This window comes from Strix uralensis, chromosome 8 (assembly GCF_047716275.1).
Source record: "Strix uralensis isolate ZFMK-TIS-50842 chromosome 8, bStrUra1, whole genome shotgun sequence".
NCBI lineage: Eukaryota > Metazoa > Chordata > Aves > Strigiformes > Strigidae > Strix > Strix uralensis.
The window spans coordinates 25414101-25427527 of record NC_133979.1 but is presented as its reverse complement, the minus strand read 5'-3'; the positions used below and the strand labels follow the sequence as shown (position 1 = coordinate 25427527).

At 37.5% G+C, this 13427-nt stretch overlaps 1 protein-coding gene across 4 annotated transcripts in view; it reads left to right on the top strand.

Moving 5' to 3' along the window:
* Window positions 1-13427, top strand: part of NEK7 (NIMA related kinase 7) — a 78982-nt gene that overhangs the window by 49042 nt on the left and 16513 nt on the right. For 3 of the 4 annotated variants that reach the window (XM_074876744.1, XM_074876743.1, XM_074876745.1), the window contains exons 7-8: window positions 2246-2353; window positions 10228-10322. In XM_074876744.1, the coding sequence (XP_074732845.1) occupies window positions 2246-2353; window positions 10228-10322 (203 nt within the window). The remainder of the gene's footprint in view (window positions 1-2245; window positions 2354-10227; window positions 10323-13427) is intronic. The other variant, XM_074876746.1, reaches the window with a different exon arrangement.

Here is a 13427-nt window from a genome sequence, read left to right as displayed (position 1 = left end):
TCAAGTAACATCATAATGGAATCCGTTTTGACAGCTGGCACAATGTATGTTTCTGTAATGTTTTATAAGTAACGGAAAAGTGTGACAGAAGTTCGTGGTTGTACGTTTGCTGTGGTAGGCATTTGTTTGCAGCAATGGCTTGCGATACCAAGTTTTCAAAAAAAGTGATAGTACTGTAAGTGGTGGAGACCCTGCCACTGCTACCTCTTTGCTTGCTCAATTCATTTTGCTGACTCTTATTTTCTGTCCTGTTCTTATATTTGCCTATTGTCTCTCCCAAGTATTGTTACCTGCATTCTTGCACAGCTATCCATCCATTCTTTTCACCTCTTCCACCTTTTTTTCTTAGAAAATTATTTGCCTCTAGCCATGCCTTCTGGTGATGTATAGGCCCTTCTCCTACTCCCTTATCCACTGGATTATGTGCAGCCGTCACATTTTGAACACTTTCTCCTCTTCTCTGCTCCCCTCCACTATTCCAATCTCTGTGTCAAGTACTGTGTCCCAACAGCCCTTGTAGTTGCCAGCTATCCCTGTCAGGTACTAAATCTCTTTTACCCATTTTAAACCTCCGTACTGCTGTCTCCTCCGTATGTTGTCTTCATTTCACCTTGTAACTCTGAGTCAAAGAAAACAGATCGTAGCTTCTCAGCTGTACACGTTTTCTTTGCCTTGGAAATCCCTCTGGCTATGAGTTGCAAGTTGTATATGGGCTGTCTCTCTGGGTTCAGGTGAAATTACATGTCTTATGTTGGTGGCTTCCTTCTGCTGGGGTGCAAATAGCTGCCTGAAAGCAAAAGTCCCTCGATCTCTGCTGAGCTTTGTCATTTGCAGCTAGAGATGTTGCACCCTTCAGCAGATCGATTTAGATGCTCCTGCGCGTGCAAATGGCTTTCCCTTGTGATTCTCCCTTTTTTTTTTTCTTTACAGATTTGTACAGATATCTGAACATGCAAATTATACAAAGGGAAGGACATAAAATTACAGATTTTTTCCATAGGGTATAGGTATCTTCTTTTAATGCTATTATGACTAAACCAGATTATTTCAGTATATTTTAGCTCGAAACCAAAATTAGTTTAAATTCCTTAAACTGAACTACTACCTTCAAAGCTTCTGGCAAACCTATGGCTGATCTAACAATTCCGTGGTTACACCCCAAAACCAATGACAATTAAAGCTATTTTTAAGTTGAGCTGATACCTGTTTTGGATTGTTACACAAAGGGTGACCCAAACTCCTGAAAACTAGGTCAGATAGCAGCATAACATAATTGCTTCTGCCTTCCCCTCTAAAACTTACAAGGTTTTGTAACTTTTTATTGGAAACCTGAAAATGCTGGTGTTTGAAGGGCTATTAACCATTCCTTTTACTCTACCCATATTTTATGAAATCTGTAATTCCCTCTTATCAGAGTTAAGTGATTTTTTTTTTATTTATTTTTTTTTTTTTTTTAAGTTTAGAGCCACAGTGCATTGCTCTTGAGCTGAGTAAGAGCTAAACACACTTGCCAAACAAATATCAGGTCAGTTTATTTAGAAGACTACCAGGATAGGTACTTGTTAAAAATCATAAAATAAAAATCTATGTCTCTAAAGGATGGAATTAAAACAAACTGAATATTACTTGTGAAAAATAACTGTCTGGGGTATACATCATTATTTTTCTTTGTTTCTACTTGATTAGCCCAATTCCATTGATGAGTTCAAATAACCATTCTCCTGAGTAAAACTTGCTTCTTTTTTTTTAATGCCTGTTATTAAAAAGAATCAGTTATCTATTTCAAATAAATGCCATCATGCCACTGTAGGTAATCTAATCAGCAAAAGTGATGAAAAATATGTTTTACAGTTCTTTAAAACATTTTTGGTCTGTTACTTACAACATAATGAGAGGTTTTTTAGTTCTAATGGAAGTCCTTATATATAGCTTATATAAAGTAGTAAAGAACTCCCTGTATATGCTTCTTCGGGTCTGGCGTTTTTTTTGTTTTGGTTTCTGTTGTTGTTTGATTGGGGGTTTTTTTAAATACTTCTCATGGCTCTTTTTTTGCTTGAGTGATGTTTGTATTATTAAAACAGTTAATTTGAAATTCCAAATGCCTGACTTGCTCTTCCTGAACAACGCAGTCAAATTTGGTAATATTAGCTGTAAATAAAAGCTTCTTTTGGTCTATTTTTAATAGAGTAGTAGCTTTTCTTGGAACCTCACTGTAACTTTAAATTCTTAAATTTTTTTTTTTCAGATATAAAGCCAGCTAATGTGTTCATTACAGCTACAGGGGTAGTAAAGCTTGGAGACCTTGGGCTTGGTCGATTTTTCAGCTCCAAAACCACAGCTGCACATTCTTTAGGTAAGCTTTCTCTGAGGTACAGGTGTTGGGGAGGTGGATTTTTTGACATGGTGGAAATACTGTGCCCGCTCAAGGAAGAAAGGGGCTAGGTCCAGCTAAAGCTTTTCTTAATAATAAAAAATAAGGTCAGCACAAATACAGAAAAGCTGTAACACTGAGGTGTCACTTTCAGCAGTACAGCTTGTGCTTTTTTTTCCCACCTTTGTATCATTTAATGCACATTCCTGGCTCAAAATAAGTTTTCATGTCAGTAGTGTTTTCTAGAAATACTAGGAAAAAATAAGATCAATAATACAGATGCATTTTTAAAAATTCTTTTGAACTTTAATCAGTGTTGGAAAGAATCTAGTAATTCTGTGTGCCTCTATGGGTAGCACTGATGACATGTTGGTTATATGCTTTGAAAGGGGTAACAGAGGAGCTTCCCTGTTTTAAGGTGGTTTCTCAATATAAGCTAAGTTGAGGAGAGATCAGAATTAAGCTTTATGAACCATAAAGGCTTTAAAAACAAACAAAAAAACCCACCAAAAACCCCAAAACAAACAACAAAAGCAAATTCTAGAAAACTTATTTTTGTAAGAATAAGAAAATAACATTTCTGAAATGCCCAATTTATTCTTTGCTAGCATATAATAAATAACATTGTATTGTCTTTTTCCAAACACAGTTTTCATTTAATTTGCACCCTTTGAGTAGCATGTGGAAACTAGGATGATCAAGTAAAAATTTAGCAGATATATTAAGTGTATAGACAAATGTGTAATGTTAAGTGTATGGGAATGGACAAATGACACTTGTAAATAGAGTAGCATCTGCTATAAGAGAAATGTAAGAATTGGTGTTTATAGTATGGCTATGTAGTCTTTTTAGTTAAGAAAAAACCTCTTTTCCTCTGCTGAAGTGGCTGTGTTTAGTGGCTGCTGAGTTCAAGCCTGTTCACTGACTGCAAAGGGTGTGAAATGAACTGTTAGACCCCTCAAGAGAAGGGCCATTGATGGCAGCATCCAGAATTGTCTCCTATTCCTTGTAAAGGGTATTGAGGCAGGCAGAGCACCTTACTGATACTTGAATACAGATAGGTAAAATCAATTCAAATGCTGCTCAGTGAGAATTTTTGACAAATGACAGTGACAATTCCGTAATTAGACATTTGGATATTTTTACATTTGCCAAGAGTGCATGATACGGAAGATAATATCTAAGAAAGCCAAGAATAATTGAGTAATACTTACAATCCCTAATGGGAGGACACACAAAGAATTGTTTGCTCAGATGCTGATGTTTCTTAGACTATGAAATATCAGACTTCTTGGATTAAAATATGCCATATTTATCCTCGCCTCTTAATTTAACTTTATTTGGATAGTCCCAGTTATCAGTACAGCGTGGAAAAAGAGAGAGGATTGATGTTCAGCATGTTTATACCACATTTGAGGTGTGGGCAATACTTGTGTTACAGCCAAAAAAAATATTTTAGAAAGGAAATCTTTGATATGATCCTTACTTCTCTGTCTTCCAGAAAACCTTTGGTCACTCTTTTGTGCCTTTCTGTTTTTATCATGTTTGCTGCATACTGATACTGGTATAGTCAAAGCCATGAGTAACTGCTGAGATCTTAATAGGACTGAGGTGTAACTCGGACACAGATGTGCAATCTTGCATTAATAAAAAAGAGAGAGAAAGCGATGGAGGAGAAGCAGTGAGACCAGACTGGAAATGTACTTGGGTTTCATGCTGAAGTTCAGATGTCACCCTAAAGATCTGATACTAGTTCATGGCACAGTGCTGCTGTTCATGCTGCCATCATAGCCCAGTGACCGTCTCTGGCAGCACTGTGGAGATCTTATTTGTCATAGTTGAGTCCTGCTACTGCCTATGAATGGAGGAAGGATGTTAAATGAGCAGTGTGAAGAGGGACCTGCTCTTGGACTGTATTTGCAGGAAGCTGTAGATCCTAATCTGTGAGTATGAGTGCACAAAGAAGGCAAAAGTCAGTTGTGAGGGCAGGAGAGCTAGACTTGTGTTCCGAGACAAGTCAGGAAGTTAAAGAGAACAAACTGCTTCAACCCTGGCTTATTTCTGCTCGTTGCAGGGGAATGTTGCAAAGGGACTGAAGACTGAGCCAGAATTAAAACCAGTGTAAAACCCACAAGCCCTTTAATGCTCATCTCTTAAAAATACAAGAGTCATCCAGAGAGTGGGGGGTAGGGGGATGGAAGCTTTGTTTCTAATGTTGGGTGCTGTGTCTTGGTAGAGGAGCTGTTATTTTTTATTTTCTTTTTTCCCCATCTCCTCTTCTGTTTCCCTCATAATTATGACCTGATGTCAGAACTCAGCCTAGGAAAAAGGTTTTGTTCAGCTGTTAACTTAGGCTACAGTGGAGACAATGACACTCTGATTTATAATGTCACTAGAGACACCCCCTTTAAAAATGAATTTCTCATGCAGCTTCTGATGATGATTTTCCTGAAATTTCTTTCAGAGTTGTATCTTTTTATGATTCCATAAAGCTTTGGTGCACAAAACCGAGTGAATTACAAACATATTATGTGTAGCAATTTATACTTGTTTACAGGCTTTATAAAAATTTCAGTAGCGAAGTAGATTCAGGCTTTCAGAGATAAAGAAATGTACTAAAATTTTCATTAGCTACAGCTTCTAACTGCTAATTATGAATAATACTGATTTAATTGGAATGCTTGCTGATGGTCCATTTGAAACAAATGAAAATACTGCACTGGACAGAGTTTGTTAATGTTCTTAACTCTTTCTATACAGCCTTATCAAAACAGTAGAATTTTCTATTGTGGCATATATATACCTTTTTGAAAACAGAATATCTCTTCCAAAAAAGCAAAGGAAATGAAGGCATTTAGTATAGTTGATTCAATACAAACTTGACAAAATTTGTTGGTTTCAGAAAACTTTATATTAGAAAGGGGAAGATGATCCAAGAAAGGCTTCTTATTCCTTTCCCTATGACTATGTGTGTTAGGGGTGGGGGTTGTTGGTTTTTTTTAATGGCTGAATGCCAGGCCTTATGCTCTTTGAAATCATAGAATGGTTCGGGTTGGAAGGGTCCATAAAGCTCATCTAGTTCCAACCCCCCTGCCATGGGCAGGGACATCTTCCACTAGACCAGGTTGCTCAAAGCCCTGTCCAACCTGGCCTTGAACACTGCCAGGGAGGGGGCAGCCACAGCTTCTCTGGGCAACCTGTGCCAGTGTCTCACCACCCTCACAGTAAAGAATTTCTTCCTTGGATCTAATCTAAGTCTACCCTCTTTCAGTTTAAAACTGTTACCCCTTGTCCTATCCCTACACTCTCTGATCAAGAGTCCCTCCCCAGTTTTCCTGTAGCCCCCTTTAGGTACTGGAAGCCACTCTACGGTCTCCCCAGAGCCTTCTCCAGGCTGAACATCCCCAACTCTCTCAGCCTGTCCTCACAGGGGAGGTGCTCCAGCCCCCTGATCATCCTTGTGGCCTCCTCTGGACCCTCTCAAGCATGTCCATGTCCTTCTGATATTGAGGGCTCCAGAGCTGGACACAGGACTGCAGGTGGGGTCTCAGGAGAGCGGAGTAGAGGGGAAGAATCCCCTCCCTCGACCTGCTGGCCATATTTCTTTTGATGCAGCCTGGGACACAATTGGCTTTCTGGGCTGTGAGCGCACGTTGCTGGCTCATAGTCGGTTTTCCATCCACTACTACTCCCAAGTCCTTCTCCACAGGGCTGCTCTCAATCCACTCCTCGCCCAGCCTGTATTTGTGTTTGGGACTGCCCCGACCCATGTGCAGGACCTTGCCCTTGGCCTTGTTGAACTTCATGAGGTTCACATGGGCCCACCTCTCCAGCCTGTCCAGGTCCCTCTGGATGGCACATCCCTTCCCTCCAGCGTGTCGACCGCACCACACAGCTTGGTGTTGTCAGTCAACTTGCTGAGGGTGCACTCCATCCCACTGTCCATGTCCCCAACAAAGATGTTAAACAGCACCAGTCCCAATACCAACTCCCGAGGAATACCACTTGTCACTGCTCTCCACTTGGACATCGAGCTGTTGACTGCAACTCTTTCAGTGAAACCATCCATTCATAAACTGTATCTTTGATTACGTTAATAAAATAGGCCTTTTATTTTTAACTGAAGTCTTGTTTTCGAATTCTTTGAAGACAGAAGAGTTACTAAAGTGATTTTAGCCCACTTCCTGAACTCTGATAGTTATGTATTCCAATGCATGGAATATCAGTAATAATTGTATGGCCTTTTTTAAAACTAGTCTATTAAACACCTTCTGAATCAGCCATTACATTGTTTTGTATAAGTAGTATTAACATTTGCCAGGCAGATTTTTCTCCCAGCTTAAAAATGCTTAATAATACTTTGAGCTAATTACTGTATTTCATTCAACTCCTCCATGCATTTTCAGTTTTTAAGTGAAGGCAGTCTCCTCTTTAATTCAGTTGCAGTGTGAGTTAAATGTTTATGCAGGTAATAAGATGGACTGTTTATATCAGAACTCCCTTCATAATGGTTTCTTTGCCTCTGATCCTTCAGGTTCAACTTCCTGCCCCCTAATAATCACGATTTCCATTATGTCCATTGCCTCTCCCAATAGCAGAAAGCTTGTATAAAGAAACACTTTCTGAATCTGCAGCATCTTTTAAAGCGAGTGAGATCCAGAGCAGCAGCAGATTCTGAGGAAGCACTTTATTTTACCCAGGCCATTTTCAAGAAAACTACTGTTCAGACCTGCATGTTATGCAAGATGTTCCAATGCAGTGAACAGAATGCTAAAGTTACAAATTTTGTTCTTAAAAACATAGGCACCTTAATGTGTTACGTCTTTGCCTTCTATTATCCCACTTCTATGACTTCAGATGTGTAAAGAAGGTTGCATGTCTCTGTAGTATTGTGATGCTGTATTTCACTTAACAGAAAAAAGAAAAAAAGGTCCAGGAAGGAAACATAACATGTAAATACATCTGGTAGTTGCTTGCCAGCAGTACAGCTATGTACTGAGATTGCCTACCATTTTAAAGAATAGTTGCAGTTCCTTCAGTAGTTCCTGAATGTCAGAATAATGAATCTTTTGTGTCGTGTTCTGTTAAAAACCATTTACAAGTAGTAATGATGTCTAGATCTTCAGGTTGTTTTTGTGATTCAATGACTAATATAACTGTAATTTCAATTCCTTTCACTTGTTGGTCATTGGGGGCTTCAGGTTGTATTACAGTTAAGGTGTTACACTAGGCTAAACGCTGTAAAATGATAGCATTTGTTCTTCCTTTTCACTATCATCAATCTTTCACAGTCATATCAGACCCCTAATGTATCAGCAGGCTTCCCAGAGCTACTGGTTAAAATTACCTTTGCTTTTGGTAAACTATGAACCTTCAAACCTCTGTGTTTTCAGCTGCCCCCTGTGGATTCTGTGAAGCCTCTTTCTGGCACATTACTCACTGCCAGCTACTTGCCTGATGTCTCAGAGCAGCAAAGGCAGTACTGCTGTAACCACCTAAGAATCAGATCACTATTAAACTTATTTTTTGCTGTTAGATGAATTTTGCCAACAAAGCATCGGAATATACTAAATCAGTGCATTAATTAATCAAAGCAAAATGCAGCTGAAAGTTGTCAGAGGTGTCCAAGCTCCCAAGTCCTTGGGGTAAGAAAAAATAAAAAAATTAAAGGGGAAAGTGCAACAGTAAGGATAATAAAAATATGAAAGCTGTGTTATGTCAAATGTTGTTTAATTACAGTTTCCAATTTTAAGATAGCTGTCATTAAACACCTGTTAAAGTACTGCTGTCGATACATTAGAATAACAGAGTTGCTTCTGGATATTCTGGTAGCTCTTTTGGTGTTGCAGTCCACCCATCTTCATGCTTACTCTTTCATAGGGAAAAGACCATTCCTCTTAACCATTCCTCTCTTGTGAGTGAATAGGAACATCCCATGAGAGTAAATGGTTTTCACAGTACTCCATCATTCTGAGTTGCCTTTCCCCAGCCTTTCTCCTTTTAAGCTCTTGATCTTTCACAGTCTCAGTTCAGAGTTGCAGTGATTCCTCAGGCCTGTGTGAAGGGAGCCTCTGGGGAGAGGGGCTGTGGCATCCTCTGCTTTCCTGGGGCTGGAAGTCTCCCCTGAAATATTTAGGGTGCCAAATCCATTGTAGCATGCAGCATGGGACCTTTGTCCTTGCATACCTGTTAGAGAAGGACGTTCTCAGTTTATCTGAGTTTAGAATATTGTTTTCAATATTGTTTGACAAGAAGGACATCAGTTGAAATTATGGGTTACCAGCAGCAGTGGCCTGATGTAGGATGCGGTGATACTGGGTATTTGAGCTGAGCCTTTCAAGTAGGAAAGTACCTTCCCCCTCCCCCTTCCTCCCTAAGAATGTATGACATAGTTTGAGATATCAGCCTTTCTAAAAGATGGGGCACATTGTCAAACCAAAACTCTTAACTTTTGGAAATGGTTAGAGTTAAATTATTAATCTGATTAATTAAAACTATTAACCTGATTATTCAGATTTGGAATGCCTTACAAATTCACTATATCTGTTTGCAGTATTCATACAGAGTTGAATTCTGAATAGATGAAGCTAGTTCAGAAATGACATGAGATCTTTGTGTTAAATAAAATAGTGTGAGGTTCATACTCTTATTTTTTGCAGTTTGCAGTGAGAATGCTGATTTTAATCTCTGGCTGTGCTGCAAGATGTTTAGTTTTGAAATAAGGTCAACTTGTATTGAATTGACAGAGTTCAGGACTCAGTGCTTAACAGTATATTCCACACAAAATTGAAGTAAAAATCTACGTAGATCTGTGACTCTTTTTGCTGCTAGGCAGTCATTTTGGGTGGATATAGTGAGAAAGTTCAGAGTCCATGCACCAAAATTGCTGCTACCGTTATTTTTCATAACTTTTTTTGTTGATCTGTCACATATGAACTCATCACTCAGATACTTTTTTTACTGGCTTTTTTTACAGAGCTGAAACATCTCTCAGAATTTCTCTCTTCTAAGTAACTTGTGACACAGATGGGTAGGGTCTGATTAAAATCAAGGGGAAAGATGTCCTGGAGTATCCAATGTAAATTTGCTCTGGGACAGTCCTAGTAAATGCTGCTTTTCAAGAGCAGATGTCTCCAGAGCCCACAGCTCTGAGATAGGATTAAGCTAGGACAACCACAGATTTGGGAGCTGAAAAGCCCTTGCAGAGTCTAGTCCTGCAGCAGATGGCCAAGTCGCTCATAGGAACCTTGGCTTCTGCTGGGCTCGCAGGTTTTCTTCCCTTCCTCTCTGGGAAGCTGAAGATCTGGGATTTCAGGCTCAGTTTTAGTTTCAGATATTCAAACTAAATTGTGTTTATCAGTTTCAAAAGCAGCTTTTTCAGATTTGTTTATTTGCAAGAGGGAGAACAGACAGCTCAAAAAAAAAAAAAAAAAGGAAAAAAAAAATCAAGCCACAGAAGTGAATTTCTAGCTGTTGTTATTTCCATCCACAATGATAACAGTTTGGAAAGGAGCAGGGATATTTGTATGTGTGTAGTATGTTCCCTTGGTTCTCTTCAGAAGAAAATAATTACTTTTGAGCTTCTTTTAAAAGCAAAAATTGGAAGCATTCTACAATTGAGTGATTCTGGTAATTAGATATCAGTAGTGAAAATAAAGCTGCATTGGATGAAGTAGATATCTAATTCATGTGTATTTCTATCATACTGAAGAGTCATAAGTATGAATTGAAATTGTATGTGTAGCAAAATGAGAAATATAGAAGATGAAAAATGTTTTTCAGCCAGGAAAACTGTACTTTTACTACTGTATAACAACAGAAACTTTCATTCAAAAATACTTTTGTATTTATTGCAGTTGGTACACCTTATTATATGTCTCCAGAGAGAATACACGAAAATGGTTACAACTTCAAATCTGACATCTGGTCTCTAGGCTGTCTGCTGTATGAGGTAATATTGATATATATGGTGACCTTAATAATGCCATTGTACTCCCCCCCCCCCCCCCCCCCCCGTATTAAGTACTGTTTTAGGATCTATTTCTATATATTTTTTTTGTTTATAAAAGCATGTAGCAGTATGGAAAAGTTACTTTTCAGATATGTCTGTCTTCAGTATTAGCAATGAGAAGTCTTGCGTAACTTCAGCATATGAAATTACTTTTTATTTGTGTGATACTCAAGACTTGCTTTTTACTGGTTTTGCTACAAAGATTTTAACAGCAATTTATTGAAGATTGGGCATAACTGAAGGATTAATAAATGAATAATGGCAAGCACATGTAAAATAGTTCTAGGTGTTTTAATGGCCTACTCTAATTCTATGATTTTGGTAATAAATATGTTGAGAATAGTAGGAGTGACTCGAGTATGCAACTAATGCTTTAAAAAACAGCAATATAATTATTTTAATACAGGTTTAATTTCTTTAAAATTATTTAAAACCTAAGTAAAACAATACAGAAAAATGACGTGTATTTATTACTACTAGCTTGAATTGACTTTTAAGATAATGACTTGTGCTGCACAGACATACATAATTTTTCTACTCTTTCTTCTCCAATTGATTAAACTATAATTATTGGTTAATTTCAGTATTGATATAGTCAAGATTGGTAGCCTGACACACAATTTTAATGATATTATATTCTGAGAAAATAAAGATACAGGGCAAATTGCAGTTGAGGCAAATGAAGGTGTGAAGAACAGGTAGGTTTCTAAGGCAACTATGTCTTCAGAGTTCTTTGCATATCATTTGTTGATCAAAAGACTAAACACTTGTGTTGAAGGATGCTGGAAAAAAATTTTGTTGCATCAGCAATGGCAGTGAAGTCTTTATAGATATATTCCAGATAAAAACTAATATACCCAACTCAGTTTTCAGTTACCTGCAAGCCACCAGCCTCAGTGAGTCAGCAGAACTCATTTAACACATACTCAGCAGGATCGGCACCTCCTGTTATTTTAGGATTTTGTAGAAAGCATTGTCAGCCTCCTAAAGTTGTAAGTTATTACTGGGTGAATTGTCTCTAGTAATATTAGTTTACTTTCTATCACTATCATGTTGCATTAATATTAAAAGGGCAAATACCTATGTTTTACCTCTGCAGAGTTTACAGATCAGTGTATAGCTGTTGTTTCTAAATCTTGGGGACAATTCACAAGAATGAAGTCTGATACCTGATAGCAAGTATTTAGAAGTTTAAGTCCTGAACTGAAACTTAATCTCATATTCAGATTCCTGAGTACTGACAATGGCAACTGCCATCAATTTCAGTGCTCTGCTTTACACACTTGCGCAAGAAGGAGCCTAAAGATAGCATACAGGTAGATGAGAATTTTTCAGTATTACTGCTTCTTTTCCCTTCATTGATTTCCTTAAGAATTTTTAAAATCTGGAAACAAACAAATAAACCCCTTGAATAACTAATTATTATATAAAATAAACATGTTGTAAGGATATTTTTTTTCTATATTTTATGAAATAAAATTGCTGGATAGAAATCAATAGCACTTTCCTAAAGAAGATTTTTCTTTTGAGTTTGCTGATTTGATGCTGGTACAGTATATTAAATACCTACATGAATATTATTTTTTTCTTTGAGCTGGTAAATAATTTCAAAATAACTAAATAGCTTAATTCCATTGATTAACTCAGCATCTTTAAATACCATTCTTTTAAAATTTGTTTTAGAAGTTTTACCAGGGTGGTATTTAAGTTGATATGGTGTTGTGTTTGTTTTTTTTCCTTATTGTAAGAGTAATTATTAGGATACTTATTGTTGATTATATAATATATAGCTATAGTATATGGCTGTGTCTTCAACTATAGCTTTTACTTTTTTTAGAGGTGAATTTATCCCATTTAGTTAATTCTGCAACATACCAGATGTTTGTGGTCTTTTATTCCTTTTGTGTGTGTGGGTTGGGGGGGGGAAGGGGGGTGTTTTGTTGTTGATCATTGAGATGTAATTTTGAAATTTTAGGTATAGTGAACTCAAAATATATGCTTAGGTTTTTCTCTTTTTTAATTACTTCAAAGTGGTTACTTAAGGCCCTTCAAGACATGTGGACTAATGCATGGTATTTTTATTGTCCATGCAGTTTTGTGCTGGGTGTCTTTTTGTGATATATCTATTGCCTGCATTTTAGCATGTTTTATTATATTGATTTCATGTTGATATGTGCTCATATGTGGTCTGGATTCTCTCCAGCTTAATTGGAGAAAAGCTGTGGCATGTATATCACTTCTCAATAAATGCTTAATTGCCGCTAAACTCTTTTCAGTCATGTTTTAATTTAAGTTTAGGCTAATTTGCTATGATGTATGTTGTTTTTAAAAATTACTATTTTTTACGTATATTACAGTCTATTACTTAATGCTAACTATGTGACCCACAAGATTTTTAAATATGTATTTTAAAGTCTGATTTTTTTAGAGCCCCAGGTGTTTCTGAAACCTCAAAAACACTACCACTGGAGTTTTAATTGATATGCAACAAAGTAGACTTTACTAATTAAAATCAAGATGCTGTGCTTTTGCTACATGGACCTTTACATGGAAAAGTAGGTCTTACACATTTCCTTTTATTGTTCAGCGTAGCAATTGCATCCTTACAGGGTTGTAGGTTGGTGGCTTACAGTTCAAAAAAAAAAAAAAAAAAAAAGAAAAAAAAAAAGAGAGGGAGAGAGAGAGCTGCCACCAGCCCCGAAGACAGACAGTGGGCTTTCGTCCCTCAGACACCCCCAGAATACTAATCAGGAAAGTCAGACCCTGGAGGTCAGGGAGCAAGTCAATCATTCTAGCGATCGTCTCAGTGTGGAGGATCAAATTAGCCTGAAAAATTCAGCTGCTGGGAGGAGAGGGCGAGCAGCTGTCAGGGGCAGCAGCGAGATGCACTAATGAACCAGATGAATAGTGCAAAAGCTTGAAAATAAAAACAGGACAGTTGACATTTTTCATCTGTCAAAGCAGGAGATGCATGAAAATATAGTATTCCTGTTTTAACTCCTTAGGGGACATTCAGAATTTTTTTAACACTCCGCAGCATTCAAA